This window comes from Pleurodeles waltl, chromosome 3_1 (assembly GCF_031143425.1).
Source record: "Pleurodeles waltl isolate 20211129_DDA chromosome 3_1, aPleWal1.hap1.20221129, whole genome shotgun sequence".
Taxonomy (NCBI): domain Eukaryota; kingdom Metazoa; phylum Chordata; class Amphibia; order Caudata; family Salamandridae; genus Pleurodeles; species Pleurodeles waltl.
In genome coordinates this window covers 1,761,051,577-1,761,078,734 of record NC_090440.1, presented here as the reverse complement: position 1 = coordinate 1,761,078,734, position 27,158 = coordinate 1,761,051,577, and the positions used below count along the sequence as shown (strand labels likewise).

General features: G+C 42.3%; 1 protein-coding gene across 1 annotated transcript in view; it reads right to left on the bottom strand.

Annotated features, from left to right (window-relative positions):
- Positions 1-27,158, bottom strand: part of LOC138285590 (potassium voltage-gated channel subfamily H member 8-like) — a 1,338,351-nt gene that overhangs the window by 43,056 nt on the left and 1,268,137 nt on the right. Inside the window, exon 13 of the mRNA XM_069225730.1 lies at positions 1,689-1,795. Within this exon, the coding sequence (XP_069081831.1) occupies positions 1,689-1,795 (107 nt within the window). The remainder of the gene's footprint in view (positions 1-1,688; positions 1,796-27,158) is intronic.

Genomic DNA, 27,158 nt, shown 5'->3' with positions numbered 1-27,158 from the left:
GTGCAGTAAGTGACGCTCTCTAACATAAAGGGTCTGTAGAGAAGCAGGAGCTATAACGACACCGGGCAGTAAGTAAGCTCTGAGTAAACAACAATACTATGCAGAATGGTAACTCTGCAGAAATACACAACCAGCATGAAGCATAAATTGATCAACACAGCATATTTCTCCCGGACAAGGTTATAGACAAACAACTCTGTCCTTTGTTAAGGCAAATTAATGTACTGTTATTTTACATATCATCTCCTCACTTTCCACTAAAACAACAGACTGAACCTCTGCTGTACAATTTGTTTTTTATTTGTGAGAAAGGAGCCTAAGGGCTAATAACAGTAATATTGATGTGGTTGATGGCCTGTCAATCTACTGTGGCTGTGGAAGCCCCGCCTCCGGAAGGCACACCACCCGCCATATTTTCCGTTCGCAGTGGCTGAGCATAATTTTCAAAAGCGCTCCCACCAACATCGTGAGGGTACTGTTGTGCAAAACAGAATAAAGTATGGGTCACCATCTTATATTGGCCAGCTCTTGTCTGTGGTTTAGAGACAACCCCTGAAACCAGTGATTATTTCATTAAAACGAGACGCAACTGTCTCTGATTCACAGAGATTTTTTTTTCTTGCATGTCAGGGACAATTAAAAAAAAATATATATTCACGGTCACCAGGTTTTATATGACAGTCACTAACAACAATGCAATGAAGATGCTGTAAAGTAGGCAGCCCTGGGAGCGCCGTCATAAAGTTTCTGATTGAAAGCCAACTGAGATTTCATTTCTTGAAAATTTAAGTGGCTCCCCTGACTCTAAATAAGGCAAGAGAAAGATTAGATTGGCAGATGGGTCATTTGTCAAATCTTAGTGTGTGTCCCGCATCCCCAAATAGGGACCTACAGCTCTGATCTTGACTGTAAGATCTACTCTCTACTAAGAGTAGTAAAAGTAGCTAGTAATCTTTCAGCAAACACTGAATAGCTTTGAAATTACCAGATCACCCATCCTGTCAGGCGCAGTGTGGTCTGTGACAGCAGGGATGGGCAGGTCGATTATTGATTGCGTACCATCGGCTACACCAGAAGGGTCTAATACAGGAGTCATGTTGTGAGTGGCTGATGGCTGGCAATCAGCATTGCTAAACCAGCATGCTATTTCACCATTTCAAATTGTCTCTGTGTGTAGTCCCTTGTGATTGGCTGATTTCAGCCCATTCTCAAAGACAATGGCGGGTCCACACTTCTCAAGATGGCTTTGCAAATCAGAGGTGAGCCATCCAAAAACAGGTATTTATTTGTTTTTCTTGGGTGAAATCAGTCCATTCTTCTAGTCAGTCTGCGGAATTAATGTTTTGTAACCATTGATCCAATCCTTAAGCAAAATGAAAAAAAGCATATTCTGTTTACTTTATATTTCTGGAAATACGTTTGTCTTCCCCTTTTGTTCTTTCCTAACCATTTACCCCGGAAACCGTGGCTGAATGAACACTATCTATGTGACAGTCAATCTGACATTGAATTTCGATAGACTCAATGTTAGTCCTGTGAAAGACTATGCTTAAAAAGGCAATGGCTCTACAAGAGGAGCTTCCACAGGTTGAAAACTATGCCGACCACGAGATTAAGGTCTGTTGAGGCATTAGGAAGCATAACAACGGTGGCAATGTGACCATTATGATGAACTGATGCTCATGTACCTGTGTTTCCAGATGCTGGTGAGTTGTCTTGGCTCAGCTGCTTCATGTTGAATTCAAACTTCTGACCGGGCAGTGAGCAGGTGTCTGTCTCAATGCCATCCACAAATCTGCAGAGATGAGAATATGAAAAAGGGTTCGATCAATGTTTCCTTAAATGCAAAAACCCAAAATATATCAGGGAAAAACCCTGTGTTCAGCGGGATGGATAATGGAAACAATATATGTTATTTACTGCTACGAAGTGCAAAAGGAAGAAGCATTATATACATTGTCACGCATTATTATTATCTTTGAGTATTATAATTATGTTATTCTCCCACGGAGGATTTGGTCGTAGAATGCTATCCACAATCAATTTTCAGGAGCAATCTGGCTTGGTACCTGATTCAGTGCTCATCCTCTACCCCCTCCAACAAAATACTCTGTGCTACCGCCACCCGCATGCAGCTCACAAAATATACACTGTAGGAAAAGAGGAAGACTCCATCTTTAAAAATCTAAAATAGTTTTAGGAAGAAGGGAGCGTTTTTTCACCTGCTCATCATTCTAACAAATTCAAGGAATGGCAACTTCTTTAATGCAACAGGGGCAACACAGTTTACTTACATGAAAGATTTGATAGACTCTTCAATATCCGGAATTAGCCTTAGCCTGCAAGTGCGCAATGTCTTCACTTGTGCATAGATGAATACAAAATACAATCCTATCATATACTTCATCTGAGGAAATAAGGTTCAAGCCTAGCTACAGAAAGCTTGAGTATCCCCGCTGGTGAACGATCACAAGCTAAGAGGCATTGGCCGGGGACAATAGGGTGCATATTTATACTTGGCTTTCGCAGTTTTAGCATAAAAAATGTTGACGCTAAAACGGCTCATAGCTAACTCCATATTTATATTTTGACGCTAGACCCATCTAGCATCAAAATATAGGGGTTAGCGTCATACTGTGGATGCGGCAAACTACCTTGCGCTAATTAGATGCAAGGTAGGTGTTTCCTTTCCACAATATCACGCCAACCCCCTATTGCCTTATTTATACTCTGGTGCAAAAACGATGTGTAAGGAGTAGGCGGACCAAAATAATGTCACTAAGCCTGGTTAGCACCATTATTTAACACCTGGGTCTGACCAGGCATTAGGGGACCTGTGGAGCAATTTTCATGGCTAAACACCAGGGAATGGGCCCACAGATGTCCACCCCAAGCCCCAGGAACACCCACACCAGAGGGATGCCACAGGATGGGGAACCCCATCCTGGGTAAGTACAGGTAAGTTTATTTTTTTCTGTGCAATTGGGGGCCCCTGCCTGGCACTGGATATTATGGCCTTGCACAGGGGACACTTGTTGTGGTAGATGTCATTTTGGCATCTCATTGGATGGTAGAATGTATGGGATTCAATTCCTGAGGTAGATGTCATGCATGACATCATATTAGATTTCCAGTGTATGAGTGTTCTTCTGCCTCAGGCTGTGGAGAGAGATGGATGTTCTTCAGTTGTGAGTGGATAGGATACTCCTAATAAAGAACCTACTCTTCATTTCTGGATTCTGCATCTTTATTACATTTGGCGACGAGGTGAAGACTTTTGGAGTGTCCTAACACAGTTACAAGTGTGTAACGATTTGGATTAACAATCTGAGAACATCATCATCTATTGAACTAAAGACTTTAAAGGAAAACTATTATTTTCAACTCCTCTAAACTTCGACTTCTGGTGAGCGAATCCTAACTTTTCAATTTGAACTCTTATGTATAAAGAATTATTCCTAACTTTCAACTCGCAGAACGTTAATATTCAAAAACTAACATACCGCTCTCGTGCTGCATTAGACCGCGCGCCTTCACAAGAGAAAGGATTCCTTGCCGCGCTGTGTGTGTTTTCTTCTTTGGATCCGACACGAACTGCACGCGTAACCATACGTGCGCGTTGCGCTTAATCGCGCGTGTCCTTCCTTCTCAAAACAAATTTTACTCCTCAGTCTGCGCGCGTATCACCAAGGCATGTGCGCGTTTGTATTGTGTGAGTGAAGAGCTCACAAAAATCTGCAGATCCACAGTGTTTTTCTACTTTCGACGTCAAAGTATAAAATAAGGGATATTGCCTTTAGATATCAGACCAATTGCTTTTGCATCCCACAACGACACAGACAGAAACAGGATCTCAACATATCACCATCAGGAACAAACCCAATCGTTTTCACCAGAATAAATTACGGAGACGGATGTTACAACAATAAGATTTGTTTCTCATCTGTATAGAACTTTGTTTATTATTATAAGAGATAGGAAAATTTGAATTTTCTTTCTTGTTTTCCTCTGACTATGCACATGTTGTTTTGACACAATTATAGAGTATTTTTGGAACTTACAATGCAGAATATTTCACCTACACCCTTTTTTCTAACTATGCCAGGAGAACCACCCGTAAAATGGTCACAATGGAAAAAAACATTTCTTCCCTACTCCAGTGTATGTAGAACTAATCTGTCTAATGAAAGAAAAACAGCTTTGTTTATACATTGTTTGGGCTGTGAAGGATAAGAGATTTTTGAAACTTTACCCGACCCAGGTGATGAAGGCACTGATCTAAATGAGTTTGAGGTATGTTTAATAAAAACTAGACCTACATTTCTTACCGAAAATTAGCACCATTTTAGAACGTTACCATTTTGGCATGAGAGAGCAAACATCTGGTGAAAGTATTGAAGAATACATTACTGCTCTAAGGAAGTTGGCATCTACATGTAAATTTGGAGCTACTATTGATGAGCGGATCAGAGATCAGTTTATGTTGAGGTGTTCTAGTGATAAAATCAGACAAGAACTATGAAGCAAAGATGATCCATCCTTACATGAGGTTATCATCTTAGCCAAGAGTGTAAAATACACTTTAGCTTGTGTTGAAGAGCTAGAAAGAGGAAAAAATACTGCAATAAACAAAATTACTACAAGAAAAGAAAATTTAGGAAAAGAAGCAGATAGTGATAAAGAGGAAGAAAAAATTAATCAAGGACAGTGGACCAGATTCAAAGACACAAAGTGTTTTCGTTGTGGGAATAATGGCCATTATGCCTCATATAAGTGTCCAGCTATCAATATGACTTGCAAACTATGCAATAAAAAGGGACATTTTGCTAAGTTTTGCAAGTCTAGCAAAAGTCTAACGTCGGTGAAAGTTGTAGAGGACTGCATACTATCAGTCACTACGTGCGCTGAAAATAAAAGGCATCCAAAAGATATTATTACTATTTTAGGTGTTGAAAGTGAAGTACTGTTCGACTCGGGAGCATGGTTGACTTTAATATTGAATGATTTATTTGAAAAACATTTGGGTCACAAAGGTAACCTGAAAGATCCTGATGTTACACCCTGTGCTTATGGTTATTTTGAATCTGAAATTTCTTTCAAGACAACACAATTTTTGGGAAAATTTATGTTCCGGTTAAAGGTGACAGTGTTTTGAGCTGGCCGCACCAGAGGGAACTGAATATTATTCTAGACCCAAATTCACCCACACCTGTTATAATCAAGAACGAGTTTATTGAAATGTTGCAAAGTGTATGTGAACTTTCCGTGCAAGATGAAATGGGAGAATTTCTACCAAACTTCGTTAAGGATTACAAGGAAGTGTTCAGTGACAGATTAGGTTATCTGAAGAAGTATGTTAATCGTATAAGGATAAAAAAGGGGTCCGTTCCTGTGTCTGCCAAAGTACGTCCTATTCCCATATCTATGAAAGATGATGTTGAGAAGGAAATACATAGATTATGTGATGAAGGGATAATTGAGCCAGTGGAATCCTCTGAATGGATCTCACCCATTGTCATTGCACGCAAACAGACTGGAGAAATTAGACTATGCATTGATTTGAGAAACCTTAATAAGTGTGTAGTCAGTGATCAATTTCCCCTACCCAACATAACTGAGATGGTCACGCTATTGCATGGGTCTAAATATTTCAGCAAGTTAGATTTGACCTCAGCGTATCATCAAGTTATGTTGCATGATGACTCAAAGGACTATACCACATTCATTACACCATTTGGAACTTTTAGATTCATAAGGATGCCTTTTGGGTTGGTGTCTGCAGCTGCAGTATTTCAACGCATGATGTACAACTTGTTCGGTTCGGAACCCGGAGTAAAATGTTTCCAAGATGACATCTTAATACATGGACGAACGGAAACAGAGCATGAGATGAGAGTTAGAAGGGATCTTACCATTTTGAGAGATCATGGATTGACCCTCAAGCTAAAGAAGTGCTCTTTCTGCAAAACTGAAATTGAATATCTAGGCCATAAAATCACTGCAAAGGGTTTATGTCCAAAGGAAGATCTTGTTACGAACATTTTGAAACTACATCATCCTGAGAGGAAAGAGGATGCCAAGTTTTTACCAAATCTAGCCTCAAAGACTACACATGCGTAAACTGCTAATAAAGGGGATTGAGTTTGCATGGGATGATAATTGTAGAGAGGAATTTTAAATGATAAAAAGGGAACTGTCGACAATTGGGAGCTTGAATTCTTTTGATCCCAATAAGAAATGTGTGATCCTGACAGATGCCAGCATGAGAGGGCTAGGGGCAGTTTTGATACAGGATATGGGTGATGGTGATCTCAAGCCCATAGTGTACAGTTCTAGGACTTTGCGAGGCACTGAAATGAATTATTCTACTATTGAGAGGGAAGCCCTGAGTGTATTTTGGGCAGTTAACAAATTCAAGAATTTTGTGTGGGGGAGAGAATTTCAGATTTTCACTGATCATAAACCACTTGTGGAAGTTTTTACGAAGAAAGGACTAGAAATGATTTCTAGTAGGATTAGCAGATGGATTGTCAATCTACGAGATTTCTGTTTCAGGGTGTTCTATGTTCCTGGACCTAATAACAGGATTGCTGATTGTTTGTCAAGACTTAGTTCTGAAACGGAAGAATGCTTAGAAAAGAATCAGGAAAATGAAATTAGTGTGTGTAGTGTAACAGGAGGAATTGTGGAACAGGACGAATGGTTAAGAGCGGTAGTTGAAGATTCAGTGCTACAGCGTGTGTGTAAAGGACTTAGGTATGGGTGGGAGTCGAATGTGAAACGAGATGAAGAATTGGGAGGATTTTGGAAAGTGAGAGATGAGTTGTCTATGGAGATAGGTCTTCTTTTGCTTGGTTTAAGAGTAGTAGTTCTGGCTGTTTTGAGGGACAAATTTATATAATTGGGACATGAGGGACATCAAGGGATGAGTAGGACGAAAGCTAGAATTCGTCTTAACTATTGGTTGCCAGGCATGGACTTAATGATTGAAAGGATGGTCAGGGAATGTCCAGATTGTTGCAATAGTGACAAAGTGTACAAAACTAGAGTACCTCCGATGTGCATTAGAGATATTACAAACAAACCTTGGGATGTAGTAGCTGTTGATGTTGTTGGACCAATTCATGGGAAAGGTGGATACAACTATATCCTGGTTTTGGGAGATCAGTTTTCCAGGTGGGCTGAAATAGGAATCAGTAGTAGTATTGAAACCAAGAAAATAATTGAATTCATTAATGAAATTTTCAGCCGTGAAGGTTTGCTGAATACTGTCATGACTGACAATGGGCCACAGTTTCTATCTTTTGAAAAGAAAGAATATCTTAAGTGCAGAGGCATTGAACATAGAAGGTGTTCTTTGTATCATCCAGAAGGTAATGGTACAGTGGAGAGATTTAATAAATGTATAAAGGGATGTATACAATTGGAAGTTGCAGCAAGCAGAAATTGAAAAGATGGTCTTAAAAATTCTCTTCATGCTTACAGGTTCACTCCTCACTCCACCACTGGTGAAGTTCCTTTTGAACTGTTTAGAGGTCGTAAAGCTAACACTCTTTTGGCACCAGGTTGGGTGTATTGGGGAAAAAATGACAGTGTCTCTTGGCGCAGCATGAGTGGGGGAAGTGACCATGAGAAGAAATGTATACAAAGAAGGAAATAATATTTTGATGAAAAGAAGAATACATTTAACATGGGAGTGAAGGTTGGGGATGAAATTCAAGTCAGGAAACCAACTCTATATAAAAGTGGAAGTAAGTTCATGGGTCCATTTGAAGTCATCAAACTTTTCAGGAATGCTGTCAAAATTAAGGATGGGAGGGTGTGGAATCTTAATCACATAGTTATTTCAAAGAGAATTTCATGACTTCAAGTTTATTTCTATGTTTTTTTTCTTTCCTGTTCTTTTCCTTTTTGTTTTTGAACATTATAACCTTGTATCTTGTCCTTAAGAGGGAAGTTGTGTGGTAGATGTCATTTTGGCATCTCATTGGATGGTAGAATGTACAGGATTCCATTCCTGAGGTAGATGTCATGCATGACATCATATTAGATTCCCAGTGCATGAGTGTTCTTCTGCTTCAGGCTGTGGAGAGAGATGGATGTTCTTCAGTTGGGAGTGGATAGGATACTCCTAATAAAGAACCTACTCTTCATTTCTGGATTCTGCATCTTCATTACACTTGTCCCCTGGGCTGGTCATTGGGGTGGTGGGCATGACTCCTGTCTTTACAAAGACAGGCATCATGTTTGGGTGGTAGTGCATCAGAAAATGACACAAGCCTGGTTAGTGCCATATTTATTGCAGCTAACAAGCCTTGCATCATTACTGGCCAGTAGCACCTTTTCCCTTCCCGCCATGCCCCTCCCCCCTATCTAGCGTCTTTTCTTTAGACGCTAGCCTGTCCTTTGCACCATTGTGCGCCATTCCATAAATATGGTGCCTGGCTGGCGCTATGGAATCACGCTAGCTAGCGGGCGCTATGTATTTTGACACAAAACTAAGTTAGCACAGTTTTGTGTCAAAATTCATAAATATGGGCCTAGGTGTCTTAGATCTTATGATAAAAACGCCTTTTCTGAAGATCCTTCTAACATACTCTTGCAATATGTTTGCCAGTTGACATTAATACACGTAACTTCAATCAGGGGTGCATTGCACACTTACTTTTTATTTTGCCTAAATCTGCAGCATTTTCATGCATATTTATCAGGTAACTTTAATATAGGATGTTTAATAAACATTCATAGGACCATTTTCTAGTTACAGCGGCCTGTGTGTCCGAAAGAAGTTATTAAATGTAAGATGTAATTGACATGCTCACAGAATTCTACTGCAATTACTAGCTGTAAGGCAATACAGTGGTCGTTTTCCAAAGTAAAACATAACACTATCATTGGTCTACGTTTCTGTGATATCAGTAAGGGTTTTAACCTTGGACGAATAGGCTCCATTGCAAAAAATTATGGATTCAGGGGAAAAATAAACTTAATTTACTCTGTATCAATTGAACTAGCCAAACGTTATGCTAGGGATGAACTCATTATTTAGGAGCAGTTTTACTGATGTGACAGTAGGCTGGAGACAATTGCAGTATGGTTTCTCACCCTAAGCACCAGCTTAGTGCAGTAATTTGTAGCTTTAGAACTCTGTTCCCACTATGAAAGTACCCCTCATACATACGTACAACATCTGACCTAAATCCTTGAAGAGTAAGACTGAGGTTAAAGTGCAGTTTCAAAGTGTAAATAAAGAAAACAAAAGTTCAAGATTTGATCCACTTATAAGTTAACTGTCTGGATGCTAGTGGTGCCTGATGCAATAGAAACTTGTACTAACAAGCATTTGCAGTGCAATGGGTCTCGTGTTTGCTCGAGTTAGAGCTATCAGCATTGCAAATTCCTAACTGGACTTTTCATGCCACATAAATTGAAAATGGAAAGTAAAACAGTTGACATAAGCAAGTCAATTCAAAGCGCCATGAGCGTGAGCGCGAGAGTTATTAGCTCCCTGCGTGAATGTCTAGAAAGGATCGCGTCTGGGATGAAATGCAAACTGAAATTGGAGCCATTACACTTTGTAACAGGAGGAAGCATGATGTAGTGTGATGGCCAACAAAAATGTTCACTTAGTGAAATCGCCTGGAGGGAACTCAACATACAAAGGAGGGACAGTTCACAAAATGCACCAATAAAAGTGAAGCATTTAAGACAAGCACAACAAAGAATGAATAGCAAGAGTGGGTGTGGTTAAAAGTCCACAGAGAGAGATTACAATTGACCAGAGCGCTTGCACGATTGACCCTAAAAACATACACGTTTGTTAACATATTTTCAATAATAATCTCAACGGTAATATCAGAAATGTTTTCAGTACAGTGGAGCACAAGGGTCTAGAATTCTGCAAGCTTCTGGATAGCAGGTAGTATACTGCTTCAGTATACACATGGAAACCGTCGGTCACCCAGATGTGGTTCGAAAATACAGAAATTGTATCTGATTTGTTCTGCTACACGCATGATCAGTAATAACATTTTTGTTTTGTAATATGTAAAATGGCAAAGATTCATCACTATAAGACCCTGAAGATAGTTTGGTCTTTGCAGTGAGTTGAAGTTGTGATCACTAAAAAGGGCAAGCTGTGCCTCCTACCACAAAAGTGACAATTTGCCAGTGGGGAAGGACAGTCATCCAACCTACCCATTAGAAATAGCAAATGCCCTAAAATCATAATGAAAAGTCTTGTAGCTGGTTTTGATATGCAGGAAATTGGACGTAGCCTTCACGAAGAAGAGCAAACTGCAGTTCAAACCACCAAACTTAGAATTTGACACCACAAAAGGGCAGCCTGTACTTTTTCCTGTTTCCTTTTTCTCTTTGTTACGTTGATAGATGCAGGGCCAGTTTTAGTGTTAGTGGCGCCTGGTGCAACAGTCTTTGACCTCCTTTTTCACGGATTCCCACACTAATGCCCTCCAACTGTGCTCCTCATCTCCCCTTAGCTGCTCTCTCACATGTCTTCATTTACTAACACTACTCATCCCAGTGTAGACACTCAGAGCGCTTTACGTCACAAACATATTATACAGAGACAATGATTCATTCAAGTCTGTAAATCAATGTATGGGGAATGTTACTTAGGACAATGGGGACTACAAGATGTAGGAGTCACATGCCATCCATTCTGGTAGGCATTATGGGGGTCATTCTGACCCTGGCGGCCGGTGACCGCCAGGGTCACCGACCACGGGAGCACCGCCAACAGGCTGGCGGTGCTCCCTCGAGCATTCTGACCGCGGCGGTTCAGCCGCGGTCAGAAGCGGAAAGTCGGCGGTCTCCCGCCGACTTTCCGCTGCTCGGGGGAATCCTCCATGGGGATTCAGACACCCCCTACCGCCATCCTGTTCATGGCGGGAAACCCGCCATGAACAGGATGGCGGTAGGGGGTGCTGCGGGGCCCCTGGGGGCCCCTGCAGTGCCCATGCCAATGGCATGGGCACTGCAGGGGCCCCCGTAAGAGGGCCCCGCAAAGTATTTCAGTGTCTGCTATGCAGACACTGAAATACGCAACGGGTGCCACTGCACCCGTCGCACCTTCCCACTACGCCGGCTCAATTCTGAGCCGGCGTCCTCGTGGGAAGGTTGATTTGCCCTGGGCTGGCAGGCGGCCTTTTGGCGGCCGCCCGCCAGCCCAGGGCAAATCTCAGAATCACCGCAGCGGTCTTTCGACCGCGGTGCGGTGTTCTGACGGGGTTACTTTGGCGGGCGGCCTCCGCCGCCCGCCAAAGTAAGAATTACCTACTATATGTTAGAGTGTTTAATCAGGATAAACAAATGAGCAGATAAGTTGTCAAAATGCTCAGTAACTACCGTTGGTGTATTGTGTGAAAAAGAGAGAGCACAACTGTACTTTATTTACTAAGATATGGTGATGTTGCTCTTACCTGTCGTGCAGGCATACCATAGTCTCCCTAGTGCAAATGTACACATTGTTGCACCATAGAGGCAGGGTGTTTGTGTGATGACAAATTTAGATTTTATATTGTAATGCTATACTTCTAATATAAATCTCTATGCTTTGACAAAGTCTAATACTTTACCAATTTGTGTGTGAACTGTAAAGTGCAAAACACGCAGAGCTGGAAATGTTTGCAGAAAATACATCTTTTCTCCAACTTTATGCCAACTTTGAAGCCAGACTTATCATGCCTATGTAAATATCCCCTGAAAAATGCTATGCACACAAAGATCCCTTCAGGATGCTCTTGTCTCGCTTCAGCCTGTCATGCAGAAGGCACCCCTTTGACCTTGGCACCCGGTGCCGCAGCACCAGTTGCATCACCCTAAGCTGACACTAGATACACAGGGGGATATTTAGGCGCCCCTTGCGCAGCTTTTTGTGATGCAATAGCGGCATAAATCTTGAAATCATATCTATGAGGCCAAGCAAAGCCACTATGCCGGGCTTCGAACAGCCTTATATATATGGGGCAGCGCAAATCGCTGCATTGCCTTACTCTGCGCAAGGGAGGCATTCTTTGGGCATTGGAGTGGGTGTTCCCACGCGACACCCATCAATTTTGATACATCCCCAGATTTACAAGACATTGTAAACCTGGGGATGCGCTGAAACCTTATACCTCCCTAGGGGAGGTGCAACATTGATAAATATCTTCATTTCTCCTTGTTTAGGAAGAAGAAAAAGCTTTCCAGGATTGTTTTTGTACAGTAAAGTACACCTTCCCGCACAAAAAAATCCTGCTGCAGAAAGGTACTCGTTCCTGCACTAAAACAATCCTGCCTACAAGACATACACCCTTGCACCATGGCGCAAGGTTGTCTGCGTTGGTGCTAGGCTGCCACAACGGCGCTAGCGCAGTGGGAAATTACAGGAATGCGCCATATGCCATAGCTTCGGGGCATTCCTGCCCAATCTGTTTGACACAGGACATCGCAGCAAGGTGACTTGCTGTTCTGTCCTGCACCAAAAGCCCATACATTTGGGCCACAATTTGCAGCTTTATGCCAGTTTTTCAGCTGTAATGATTGTCTCTCTTGGCAAAAATACTGCAGGCTGAAAGTGGACTCAAATCTTTGTGGCTGCTAAGTTATTGGTTTTAATGGTGCCAACGAGCAGTAAGACAATTGCCATTACTCACCGGGCCCTGTCCTTCTTGTCCAGTTTCTTTTTCCCTCTCCTGCAAACATTACTCAAGTGGGTCTCAGAGGGCCTAGCTCTGCAACATGAGGGGCAGTGGAGTGGATCATTGGATAATTAAGAGCCTGATATCCATAGTGTGCCTTATTTTCTCTATGTTTTTTCTGCCCTAAATCTCCTGTTTTCGATCTGGCTTACAGACAGCTTTAGCTCATCAAGAGCCTCATGTATTAATAAATACAAAATACATACATCTATCTTTCATGGTGGGGAGTTGGGTCAGCCCTCTTCATCTACTGGTATGTTCAAGTTTCATTCACATCTTGCTACTACCCACCACAGCATACAGCATGGGTCAACCATCCTCCAATATTGGACTTATTAAACTTTCAGTGACAGCATAATCCTGATCACATACATACAAATATGTCTAAAATGTAGGAGTTGTAAAATGTGTGAAACTTGCTTTGTGTAATTACGTCAAATTTCGGGAAAATTATGCAAAATTAGGCGTAATTGCAAATACATTGTTTACAATTATATTTTAGTGCTTTGTGTTTTTTTTCTGACACAAGGATGCATTTTTAAGTAAAAATATAGTGTGGAAAAGACAAGTGGTATGAGCAACAGCCACTCGCGTTCTGGCAGTACATGCGATTTTCAAGCACTTGTGGCAAAATTATACTGCGAAGGGCACGTAATTACTCATCCTTATGCATTTAGGGCCAGATTTATAGAAAAGTGGTGCAGCGCGGTGCTGCGCCAAAATTGCCAGCGCTGCGTCACTTTAGAAACGCAGGGATGAGCCATATTTAAGTGAATATGGCGCACCCCTGTGTTGTCCCCAGCCATGGCGCTAAATTTAGCTGCCAACGCAGGCGTTTGCGTTGAGGGATGTGATTGTTTATGTGCGGGAAGGTGTCCTTTCCTGCACATAAACAATCACTAATGGCACTTCTGTGCAGCACACACAGAAGTGGCAAAGCGTCATTTTCAAATGATTGTTTATGTGCAGGAAGGGACACCTTTCCACACATAAACAAGAATTTCTGGCATTTTAATCTTTCTATGCATGCTGTAGAATGCATCATGATGGAAAAAGCAAAAAACGAGGAGCAATAAAAGTATTCCTCTTTATTGCACTCTGCTAATGCCACCCCTGGGGGGTGGCGTTAGATTTTGGCGCTGCCTCAGGTTTACGAAATTTCATCAATCTGAGGCAGCGTCAAAATGCAATGGGTGTTGCTGTGGCACAGTGCTGCATGGGAAGGGGCCGTATTAACAAGGTGACATTAAGCCACAAAAAGTGGCTTAACGCCAACTTGTAAATATGGCGCAGTGCTTAGCGCCACAGGAGCATCACGAATAGATATAAATATGCCCCTTAATCTTTGTTTTCAGGTTACAGATATTCAAGTCAGGAGCACCTTTTCTTTGCCCCAAAATGAATCATTTACCGGTTCAAAGTACACCTGCCTTCTAGGAAGCACGTGTACTAGAATTCTACACAATGGTTAATTTTTTTTCAATGTAAAATTGTTATTTAATACATATGGCTGCAAAGTTTAGACAGTGGTGGCATTTTTTTTCTGATAATTTGTATTTTTTTGTGGCATATGCTTGCAATAAAATCGAAATAAAACATTAACCTGTTTGCCAAGGTCAGATCTATTGGCCTTTAAAACGCTTATGATTGATGCTGCTATGTATGGATTTTAGCTTGTTTGTTTGTTGAGTCAATATACTCAAGGACAGACTGCTGTGACATTTTTGGTTGTATTAGAAATTCAAACTTTTCACAATGTGTGACTTTGGTGCTGGCCAGCGGGTCAGGTTGGCCTGTTTTTGTGCGCTAACTGTAGCGCTCCCTTGAATTAACAAGCATTGGGATAGGCAGTGGTTTTCACCTTTAGGAGCTAATGGTTTTGCCAATAGTTTTAGCAGTATATTACCATAGGAAATTGGGTTACTGATTGAAGGGGTTAAAACCTCTTCATCTACTGGTATGTTCAACTGCCATTCACATCTCGCTACTACCCACCACAGGATACAGTATGGATCAACCAACCTCTGATATTGGGGTTCTTAAACTTTCAGTAACAGAATAATCCGGATCACATACACACATCTGTCTAAAATGTAGGGGTTGTAAAACGTGTGTAACTTGCTTTGTGTAGTTATGCCAAGCAGCAACCACAATTCTTGTCAACGTGAAACACAAGCAAACCCCAAACTAACCTGTGCTTCTTCTTGTCAGAGTGACACACAGGCAAACCCCAAATTAACCTGTGCTTAACCTCCTGGTAGCTTGGCACAAAAGTAGTCAGGCTTAACCTCGAGGCAATGTGTAAAGTATTTATACAGCAGAAAAACAGTAATAAAGTGAAAACACAACACAAGAAAAATCCCATACATATTTAAAAAATAGAGTAAAATGTAATAAATGATTTGACATCAAAATGACAAAATTTAAATCAGTAGAACCAGGGACATGCAATTTTAAAGATTTAGGTAGAAACAGTGCCCAAAAGCTCAAAGCACTAACTGTGGTTATCTGGTTGCACTGGACCAGGCCAAAGTCACACGTTCAGGCCGATCACAATGATGTGTGGGCCGGCTACGGGAACCAGGTTAGGTCCACTGAACAAGGTATTTTTAATCCTGGTTGCAAACTGTTGCAAGGTGTCTTTTCAGGATGCGCCACACAGCAGTAAGTCTGGGCTGCGTTGCAAGGTCTTGCGTTTAGGATGTGTCACACAGCACCAGTTATGAGGAGCGGCTGGGCTGTGATGCGAGGTCCTACGTCAAAGATGCATCGCACAGCGGTGGTTCCCAGGATTTGCAAGTCCTGTGTCTTGGATGTGCTGCGCAGAGGTGGTTGCAATGTGAGGCGAAGCTTCACAATGCATCGATTTTGCCTGGACCACAGCTGGGCTGGCAGCGCACCTTAAGGCACCCTTCAAGGGTCCAGGACCAGGTGGCACCACATTTGAGGGTGCAAAACTCAGAGCAGACAGAGTCCAGATGTTGGGTTCGAGTTGGTTGAAGCCTATTATGTCTCTGAGGCTCTGATTAGGAGGCCAGCCAACTAGCACTTGCTGTCACTCTGGTGATCATGGGTTCAAGATCCAGTCAGGCAGCAGAGCAGTGGTTCTTCTTTCAGCAGAGCAGTACAGCGGTCCTTCTGAGTCTTCCAGGGGTCTAGGGGTGTACTGAAGAGTTGGGTCCTAGGGCCCAATATTTATACTTTGTGCCAACTTTTAAGTAGCAGAACATTTTGGAGGTGTCCACATCCAAAGGTGTTTGGGATTTTCTGTCTCCCTCCCCTGGCCCCAGCTTGTCTAGGGCCACAAAAGACCAGCGTTAAACTCTTTGTGAGTGTGCTGAGGCAGAGCCGTTGTGATGTTCAAGTGTGGCAGGTGACAACTCCTCCCCCTATCAAGTCAGAAATGGTTCATCCTGCAAACATCTATTCCCCTTTATTTCACTGTCTGGGGGTAATACATAAAGACCAACTGCCAGCTATACCAAGTCATGTGACCCAGGATACAGGCACCAAATTGTTAGGACAAGAAAATGCCAACTTTGTAAATGTAAAATTTTCAGGATTGTAAATTAAAATCCAACTTTACCATTAAAGAGTGATTTAATTACAATTCTTTAGACACCAAACTCCACATTCCTACATGCTCCCAATTGAGAGTTATTAATTATTAAAGGTAATGAGGTAAGCCAATGTTATCCTATGGGAGAGGTAGGCCTTGCGGTAGTGAAAATGATTTTAAGAGTTTTTCACCCCCAGGACATGTAAAAGTCTAAAGTACATGTCCAAAGTTTTAAATACACTGCACCGGAACTATGGGCTGTTTAGGCCCTATCGTAGGGTTGACTTATATGTCTTGAAAGTAAGGTTTGGGTCTGACAAAAGGTTTATTTTTCTAAGTGAATTGGCAGTTTGACTTAGAGGCCTGAGATGTTTAAAAAGGCTACTTCAGTGGATGGCACAATTAGTGCTGCAGGCACACCAGTAGCCTTTAATTTACAGGCCGGGGGTACATGTAAAACCACTTTAATAGGGACTTACGAGTAAAATAAATGTGCCAATTGGGTATAAGCACTTTGGCACTGGTTAAGGTAAAGGGTGCCGAGTCCTAAAGCCAACAAAATGAATTCAGTGAAAAAACAGGATGAGTAAGGCAAAATGTTTGGGGGAAGACCACCTTAAGACTGACAGGTCTAACATTAACTGCATATACATTGCATATTTTAGACAACGAAAGGTTTTGAATTTGTTAATATATGTAAGCTGTCTTTCAATTTGTTGTTTTGTACTGAAATTCACTTTACTATGTATAGGCAAATCCTAGAGGTCTCCGCTATAAAAGACTGCGATATTAGCTTTCCCAATGATTGTACGGTACAAATGAGCTCAGTTGCATTTAGTTTCTGCCTGAGTTCTGGTGTGGGAGGGTATTTATAATGGAGTCCGATTAAGAGCTCTGGAGCTAAGGCTGAAGGTATTATGAGTCAGTAGGCCATAATAGTGTTCAGATTACAAACTAACTCAATCCTTGGCCTCCCTTAAGTGTGCATAGAGTGATGGTCACACATGTAACCTTTGTAATAACCATTTCTAATTATTAACTGCAACATCACTTTCTTTTTTTAATATCAAACTACTAACAAGCACACATAAAGCCAATAGGCCTGGCTCGTTTTAGGCATTTATTTGTTGTTGTGTAATATGTCTGGATGCTATGGCAGAAATCTTGGGGACAGATACCTAAATGCGGGTCAGGCAGCATGCCGTTAAAAGCACACAATTGTAGTTCACATGTTTTATGCCACACCCTGAATTGCTTAGGCCAGGTCTCTTTCGGAGACCCTCCACCCCACCTTTTTCATCCCACTTTAGCACTGTGGTACACAAAAAGCTTTTGTCTACAGACCACTAAAGGCTATCTCATAGGTGAGACCTAAAAATTATGATTTTGTAAAACTGTGGAGTCCTGAGAGTCAAATCTAATACTTGAGCAGAAAGAATGAGCGACACATTTCTCCTTCGCAGCACTCACTTTGCAGTGTCTCTGGGAGCACAAGTAGTGTAATGTCTGAGGGGATATTCATGCACATCAGTGAAAGAAAGCGAGGGGCCTGACCTCACCCCAGGCTATGATTGTAGGTCCTGGGGCTAATGATGCCACTCGACTGCTTTAGAAATGCAGTTGCAGTTTTTATTCCCTTTAAAAGCTTATCCAGAAGTCATGCAGATCATTTACTCCCTGGTAAAGCAGATCTAAATATCCTCAGATTCTCTGGGAGTCAAGCGGCAGGGATAGCAAAATTAGTGCAAAACTGGGTATTGAACTTAGGATCCTGAGATTCCCAAGTACACGCTCTGCCACCATGCTACATGCACTGGGCTAAGTACAGTCTCTTTATGGACATCCAAAAACTAAAAAAAAAAGAATGCATGGGTTTCACAGAATGTGAAAGGAATGTGTTCTACTTTAGTAAGTCTGTGTGTGTCCATAAGCTGGGCTGGGAATCGCACGCTGTCAGTTGTAGGATTGAAGCAAGATTGGGAGGGAGGGTGGTTACAACACAAGGGAGAAAATGGGGAAAAGGGAGAAATGTGGCGAGCAACCACAACAGGGAGCACGGGGGAAGAAGCAATACAGAGTGTGAGTGGCAGAATCATGGAATATTGGGCTGGGGGTGTACAATGGGAGACAGGGATCAAAGCAACACAGAAGTTGGGTTGGAAGGAACATGGGGGTGCTGGGAAACCAACATGGAGGGCTAGGAGAGGAAAGCAAACTAACAGGGAGTGACAGCATGAAGGAGACGTACAGAAAAGTAAATGCGCAAATAAGCAATGTGGAAATGGATGGAAAAGCACACAGGTGAGAAAGCAACATGGGTGAGAAACATAGGAGGTGACTGCATCTAAGAGTAGGGCAGGGGAAAGTACACATGCGACTCAAGGCAACTTAAAGCATGGCAGAAGGTGGAGAAGTACGCAAGGGAGACAACTGTGAAACACATGCACTCACCTGAAGGACATAACACCAGAAAATGAGCAGTGGAAGGATATAAGTATTTTATCTATGCTCCAGGGGAGGGACAAACACAAGAAGCGGAAGTAAAGCCCACACAAGGTAATGAATAAGAAGGAAGCAAAAGTGAGTGACTATAATGCCAACTAATCGTAAGCAATGGACAGGTTCTTTCCCCACTGTAAGCTAATAATACATCTTGCAACAGACAGTGCATGCACTGTCTAGTTGGCAAGTCCTATAAAGGACAGGTTGTATGGATTTCAAATCATCTGGAGTCACAATCTGAAGAAAGAAAAAAAGCATTAACATATTGTGTATTTCACAGTGTTTTGTATGCATTCTCTGTTTTGGTATTGTTTACTAATGCACCAGTTTCCCAAAAGACTTTTAATTAAGTGCAGGAAGTGAATGCGAAATGCATCCTCAGAGTCCTTAAAAATAGAATCATAAGCAACTTCTTTCCCCACCAGGAATGCATTCATATTCAACAGGACGGGTTGTGACAAGGAAACATAAACCGAAGACCTTCCCATCATGCTCTGTGATCGCATTTATCTTGAGTTTCAATTTCTCGCTTGCAGGAGAGAAAGAGACATTACCTGTTCAGGTTTTTAAAATTAGAAATATTTTACTCCAGAGAATTTAACTCCCTCTGCGCTCATAGATGCCACCGGACGACCAACGTGCCCTGTCAGTGTTTTTACAGCCGACCTATAATGGAACTACAATAAAGGGCAGGGACGTGTATAAATGCTCCCTTAGGTGCTAGTTATGGGTAATACGTGCATTCAAATCTAGATGTTAACTTCATGGACGTCAATTCATCAAAATGCCCAGGGTAGTGGAAGTGACATCACATCCCATTTGACCTTTACTTACACTCTCACACACAGACTTACACATAACACACATTCACACTTACACACACACTCTCACACAAATACACATTCACCCCTCCAAGTACGCACACAACATATATTTAAAGACATTTTTTATTTCCCTCAGCTGCCATTGAAAGTCCTATTCTAGCTAATTGTACTCAATTTTTATTACAGTAATAGTGAATGATATTCAAAAATATGACAGAAAACAAAGAGAGTGGAGACCCAAATGGCATGCACAAGGATGAGCTGCCTCTGTGCTCCTGGCACTGCTCTTAACACCTCTTAGGCCAGGGGTCGCAAAGGCAGTGCAAGGGGTTGCAAGGGGCAAGCCAGAGGTCAGAGTTGCAACCCCTGGTGACCCCTAAATGACATCAATGGGTAATGCCCCCACTGCACTGTTCTATTTAAAGATCCTAGGCGCAGAAAGGGGACTAATGCACAGAATGGAGTTAATGGCACTTTTTTTACCTGGGGAGTCCTGCTTGAGGAACTCTACTGGAATCATATAGGAATACCTAATATGTCACAAAAGAGCCGATGTCACAGTGTCAGGGAAGGTGAGCTGAAACTCCGGCAGAGAGGTGGTCTCCAGCTTGTCTTTGGCAGCTTTGAACACCAAATGACCATTAAAATTTTAAAGACACCCCAGGACATCTGCTGCAGCCTGATCAAGTTATGTTTGTTTTGGGGTTGGGGAGAAGTTAGTATGGTGTAGTGATGGTTTCACCATTCTCGAATGACTCACTCTCGTGTTGTCTTCACAGACGTGATGGTGACATAGAGGCATTCGAGAACGGGATGAAGATCGTCAGTTAGCCCGTTGGCTGGCTCTGCACGTCTCCTTATGGATACGAAATTATGCTAATAAAGTAAGCAGCTGAAACCCCTTTGTTTTGGGCTGGATTGATCAAGGTAAATTAGGCATCGTCTTAGATCCCAACAACCCCGAATCAGTATTAACTGTGCAAACGGAATTGGATATTGGCAAGTTAGTTTTGAAAAATGTCCAAAAGTATTTTCTGGGCGGATTGGTAAAATGGAGGTGTTTATGCATCTCATTCATTTAAAAGATAATGCTGAACCACAGATGCACAATATAAGGAACATTCCTAGTCCCTTAAAAGAGAGTGTTAAAGTTCAATTGGATAAACTGCAAGAGAAGAAAATTATAGAACCCATAGAATCATCAGAGTGGGTAGCCCCATTAGTGGTAGTGAAAAAGGCTAATGGGAATTTACAACTATGTATTGACTTGAGGGATCTCAACAAGAACATATTAGTAGATCAATTTCCATTACCTCATGTTAGTTAAATGCTATCTCGCACTAGGGGCATGAAATGGTTTTCTTCCATTGATTTGAAAGCAGCCGATCATAAGGTGCGATTGCATCCAAATAGTAGGAATTTGACTGCTTTTGTTACAACCTATGGGTGTTATAGGTTCAGATGTGTGCCATTTGGTTTGGCGTCAGCGGCGGCCATGTTCCAAAGACTAATTAACTCAATTTTAGAAGGGTTTGATGATGTCATGGTCTTTCAAGATGATATTCTCATAATGGGAAGATCAAAAGAAGATCATGATCAAACGCTGTTACGAGTACTAAATGTTTTAAATGAGAAAGGTTTGACAGCAGAATTCAGCAAATGCAAGCTTGCATGTGATCATGTTAACTATTTGGGGCATGTAGTGTCTGCTGATGGTATCAAACCAAAGGAGGAGTTATTGTCAGCAATAAGTAAGGCGCCCAATCCTCAGAACAAGGATGAGGTTTGTGCTTTTATGGGTTTAGTAGAGGTCTACTCTAAATTTGTTTAAAAAAGTTCAACGAAGACGTATTGTTTGAGACAGTTGCTCAAAGTAAAGAATAGATTTGAGTGGACAGAAATGTGTCAGAATGCCTTTGATGTATTAAAAATGATATTTGCAATGCACCTCCATTACAAGGTTTTGATGTGAACCTTAAGTGTATTATTACTACAGATACCAGTTGTAAAGGAATTGGGGCAGTCCTGACACAGGTAAACATGGAGGGCAAAGAGGATACCGTTGCTTTCGATTCATGTTCATTGACTCCAACTGGAGAGAAGTATTCAGTTATTTAGCGTGAAGCACTCACATGTGTGTGGGCATTAGAACATTTCAGACGGTATGTGTGGGTAACTACAGTCACTTTGAGGTGTGATCATAAGCCGTTAGTGAAGGTCTTAACTACGAAGGGGTTGTATAAAGCTTCTCCTAGGTTGGCAAGGATGTCAGTACGTCTGTTTGAATATAATTACATTGTGTAATATTTGCCTGGTGTTAAAAACATTATTGCAGACTTCTTAAGTCGCATGCCTTTACCAACCAAAAATAGGGAGGAAGAGATGAGGGAAGATTTGTGGGTGGCTATTGTGGAGGAAGGTGTGTGTCGAGGCATTACACGCGATGAATGGAAAATAGAACAAGATGGTGATGAGATGCTAAGAGATTTGAGCGTTGTAATTGTGAAGGGCTGCCCATTAAAAAAGATGGTTAAGGAAGCCTTGTTGCCTTTTTGGGAAGTGAGGAATGAGTTGTCCATGGAAGATGGTTTGATTCTTAGGAATGGGAAAGTGATACCTTCTGCTACGTTAAGAAAGAAAATTCTCAACATTTGTCATGAAGGCCATATTGGCATTGAGAAAACAAAGAATAGAGTGAAGTGTTGGTACTGGTGGCCTGGGTTAGATAAAGATGTAGAGAGGGTTGTTAGAGACTGCCTTGCATGTGAGAATGCGGATAAAACGCAGGTAACGTTGAGACAGCCTTTACACCCCATTCCTTGTCCCAATATGGCTTGGGAAAGAGTAGGCATTGATGTCATGGGACCCATCGGTGAGGATGACAGGTTCCTACTTGTGCTGGTGGATAATTTTTCCAACTGCCCGGAGGTGGGAATCGTACAAAAAGCTGATGCAAATAGTATCAATAAATTTATGGATAACATTTTTGTGAGGGAAGGCCTACCTAAATGTATTGTACAATGGTTCACAACTTTTGTCATCGGCTTTCCAAGATTATGTAAGAAGGAATGATATTCAGCATAGAACTACCTCGATATATCATCCTGCCGGTAATGGTGCTGAGAAAAGATTTAACCGTGTACTTAAAGGAATGATTCAATTATCTAGTTGTAATCATTTAGTTTGGAAAACATAATTATGGAAAACTTTGTGGGTGTTTAGGGTTACCACATGTGTTAGTATTAATGCTAGCCCATTTGAACTCATGAGGGGAATGACACCTATGTCAAATGACATTGTAGGTTGGCTCAAAGCTGGTAAAAGAGTGGAGTTGAGTCCTGAAGCAGTGAAGAAGAATATTGAAAGGGCTCAGGATAAATACAAAAGATATTTTGATGACGTCCACAAGAGTAAAGAAATTAAATTATGTGTGGGTAATGTGGTGAGAGTTAAAAGCAGTAAGTACACAGGTAAATGTCAAAGTAGATTTTCCTCTCCCCTGAGAGTGGAGGCGTTGTATAACAATACTGTAAGATTAAGTGATGGCAAAGTATGGCACATGGCTGCATTGTCATTGTGTAAGAGGACATCTGTTAACATGAAAAAGGAGAATAGTGTTCTGGAAGGTCAGAATTGTAAAGAATGGTTAGAAGATAAAGATGAGAGGAGTGAGCATGAATGTTTGGGTCAACATAGGATTGTTTCTAGTGGTCCTAGTAATGCAGACAACATGCCGACAACAATGTCTTCTAGTAATGCCAGTGGCCCACAGGAGGTTCTTGGTAGGAATGAGAAGTGGAGTAGTTCTGGTAGGAGAATTGTTAGACCTAAAAGGTTGGAAGACTATTGCTCTTAACAATAATTTATGTTAAAAATGTTCTGTTGTTTTAACTTTTTGAAGTGATGTATATTAATTTGCATTATATGTTTTGTTCCCTTCCTCTTATATTATAAATAGGGAAGATATTTAGTGATGGTTTCACTGTTCTCGAATGCCTCACGCTCGTGTTGTCTCAGGGATGTGATGGTGACATAGAGGCATTCGAGAACGGGATGAAGATCGGCGGTTAGCCCGTTGGCTGGCTCTGCTTGTCTCCTTATGGATATGAAGTTATGTTAATAAAGTAAGCAGCTGATACCCCTCTATGTCAATGCCGCATCTTTACATATGGTCAATGGGCAAAAGTGTCTCTGAGGCACTTCTCTGCATGAAACCACACCCCTGTCCTCTCAGAGAGATATTTTTAAAGTTCACGGGTCTGCTTAAATGGTCTGCTAAAATGTAACTCTGTACCGAGATATATGTCATGCTCTATTTGTTTTATACACAGTCCTGGTCCTTTCATAGGAGGAACCATTTGATGACAACGTCTCCAGAATCAAATAATACATCCGCCAGTTTGATTCGGTAGGTCCAACGAGGCAGAAGAAGGTACATAATAGATACAATGAGGAAAGCTGACTTGGAGTGACAGAGAGTACCAAAAAGTATTTCACAGTTCTTGCCCTCATTGTAGTCATTATTGCTTGGAGGAATTACCCAACCAGTCCACTGCATTCGACTGAAGACCCACACAGAAACACACACAACATTAAGCTGTTACTAGATCCTTCATTTAAAATAGGCTAGTGGTGAGACACAACAGCATTATGCTTTTGGCTTTGGTTTTACAGCACTGTTAGACCCAGCATCCTTTTAGACCTGGCATCATTAGCATGGATTCCCCCATGCCACTTGCCAGGCCCAAAACCTTCCATTTTAGTACATGTAAGACACCCCTAAGGTAGACCCAAGGTAGCCCCTTGGGCAGGGTGCAGTGTATTTAAGAGGTAGGACCCTTACCAGTGTGTTTTGTATGTCCTGATAGTAAAATACTACCAAATTCATTTTTCACTATTGCAAGGTCTACCTGTCCCATAAGGTAACATGGGGATTGCCTTAAAAATATCTTTCAAGTGTAACTTACCATTGGGAGCAGATAGAGGTCTGGAGTTTGGGGTCTCTGAACTCACAGTTTAAAAATACATCTTTTAATGAAGATGATTTTTAAATTTTGTGTTTGAAAATGCCACTTTTAGAATGTGGGCATTTTCTTGCTTAACCATTCTGTGCCTCTGTGTGGCTGTGGAATACACGTCTGGGTCACGATGACACTTGGGCTGGTAGTGAATTCACTCTAGACAGTCCTGGTGGGCCTTCCTGGGCTAGAGTGGTGAGAGGAACTGACACTTGCACCTGAACAGGGTTGTGTCTGTCCTTACACAATACAGTCTCCAACACCCTACAGTGTGCCTGAGACCATGGCAGGAAAGGCAGGGTATTGTGCACTAGAAAGACTTTCCTTTGAAGTTTGCCTCCTTCAAAGGCAGAAATAAGTATAAGTATTGGACCCAAAACTCAGACTTTTAGAACATTTCTGGATCAAGAGGAGACTCTGCCAAGGAGAACAGCTGAAGAGCTGTGAGGATGAGTATTGCCCTTATGCTATGTGTGCTTTGATGGGTTGGCCTGCAGTTGCTGCTTCTGCTTTGGAGAGGACAAAGACTAGACTTTGCTGTGTAACCTGCTTGTGAAGTTTCTCCAAGGGCTTGGAGTGAGCTTACCTCCTTTTAAAAAGTCTCAGGGACATTAAAGACTTCACCTGCTAGCCTCTGGGTTCTCATGCTGAGGACCCTGACTTGCCAAGAGGTGTTCACTCCCGTTCCTGGGTCCTTGGAAGTGAAGTCTGGCAGAAAAACCAGAAGAACCAGGCACACAGACTTCACAACCAGTGCTGCTGCCTGAATCCACGCCGCTACCGGCACCTGAAGCCGTGGTCCCTGCTGAAGTGTGACGGCTGCGACTGACACAGCTGGCCCGATGCCACCGCAAAACCTCTGAAGTTTTGCAACATCGTGACTCCCAAGTGCTGTATCACCGATGTTCATGACACCAGACTCTGCAGTGGCGTCTGTGGCCCCCTGGTGAGACTGCAACACTGCAAAGTCTCCTCATTGCATCTTGACCCACTGGACTCATCGACCCCGCTGAATCATAAGGATCCACTGCTTTGCCGCCAACGCTGCCTCACCTCCGGAAGGAATCAAGGCCTCACCTCCTGCATAGAATGACAGACCCGATACCGCACTGGCTTCAGTGACGCCTCACCTCCCCGACTCCATGCCAGGTCTTTGACTCTGCCTCATTTCTAAGGTACTGTACTGGCGGTCCGTGTGACACTGTGACCTGAGCTGAACTCCCTAGTGAGTGGCATTGGAACTGTTGAGAACAACTCTGTCACGATGCTGTGATAGCACCAGTTGGAGCTATTGTGTTTCTAAGTGCTTTTATTGGAATTTAGTCTTTTAAAATTCATGTTTTTGCTTGCTTATGTTGGATTTGTGTCGAGTTGGTCTTGTTTTACTTAAGATAAATAGTGGATGTTTTTCTAAACTGGAGTGGTGTCCATTTGTAGTGTTTTCACTGTGTTACTGCGTGTGGATACAAATACTTAACACATTGCCTCTGAGATAAGCCTGATTGCTTGTGCCAAGCTACCAAGGGGGTGAGCAGGGGTTATCTTAGGAGTGTGACTCCCTTACCCTGACTAGAGTGAGGGTCCCTACTTGGGCAGAGTGCAAACTGACTGCCAACCAGAGACCCCAATTCTAACAAGCACCAACCAGAATCTTAGAACCAAACTCTTTTGCATCTATTGCCCCTATAACCAGCTGTAGGGATGGGTAAATGGTGCAAGCGTAGCCTGTAGCTGCTCTGGACATCCTGCCATGTAATAAGTAGTAAAGCACCTTAACAATGCTTTTCTATCAGAAGTGCAGGTCTCAATCAAAAAAGTCCACAATAGGAGCAAGTTCATAAGCACATTAATGAGTTGCATGGGCTGCTGCATGAGCAGGAGAGAAGAGCTGTGGCTGTGTGAACAAATATAGCTGAAAGTGCTCCCAAATGTCTTTAGGCCTACTAACAGAAGGAAGCATAGAATAATACAATGTTAATTGCTCTTGACAATGAGCCACGTCTAACAACCACTCTGTGTATGTAAGGCTTCTTCGTAGACCTGCAAAAGGCAGGGGACAAGACATGAATACTTTGTAAAGTTCAGAGGGGAGACCATCGCTCCCCTATGATTTGCAGGTAAGTAATCCCCCTATGGCCGTAGTGATCTCCTCCACGCTTATGGGCTCTGCCAGAAATGCCCTATGGGGCCCCTCCAGCCAAGTCTGGGTGAAGCGATCCAGATAAGCAGCGTAGTCTGCTGAGTCATGTGAATGCCAGGGAGTAAAGATGAGTTTCAAAGTCAGCAAACTCCTTCATGATATTATCCGCATTAAGCGCTACTGTGCCATCATCATTAGTCACACGAGTAACAACCAGGGGCCCTCGTCTCCACTTCAGCATGTGTGCCAGCCTTCGGCCAGGCCTATCACCCTCTCTAGAGGTGCGTACAATATCATATGGATGCAAATGAAGTCGCTCGCTGTCCACCAGGACCGTGTATTCAGTTAGTGACACTTGAAGCTTCGCCACCAAGAGTGGCTGATAGGCAGCCTCCAGGTCCCATTGTACTTGAC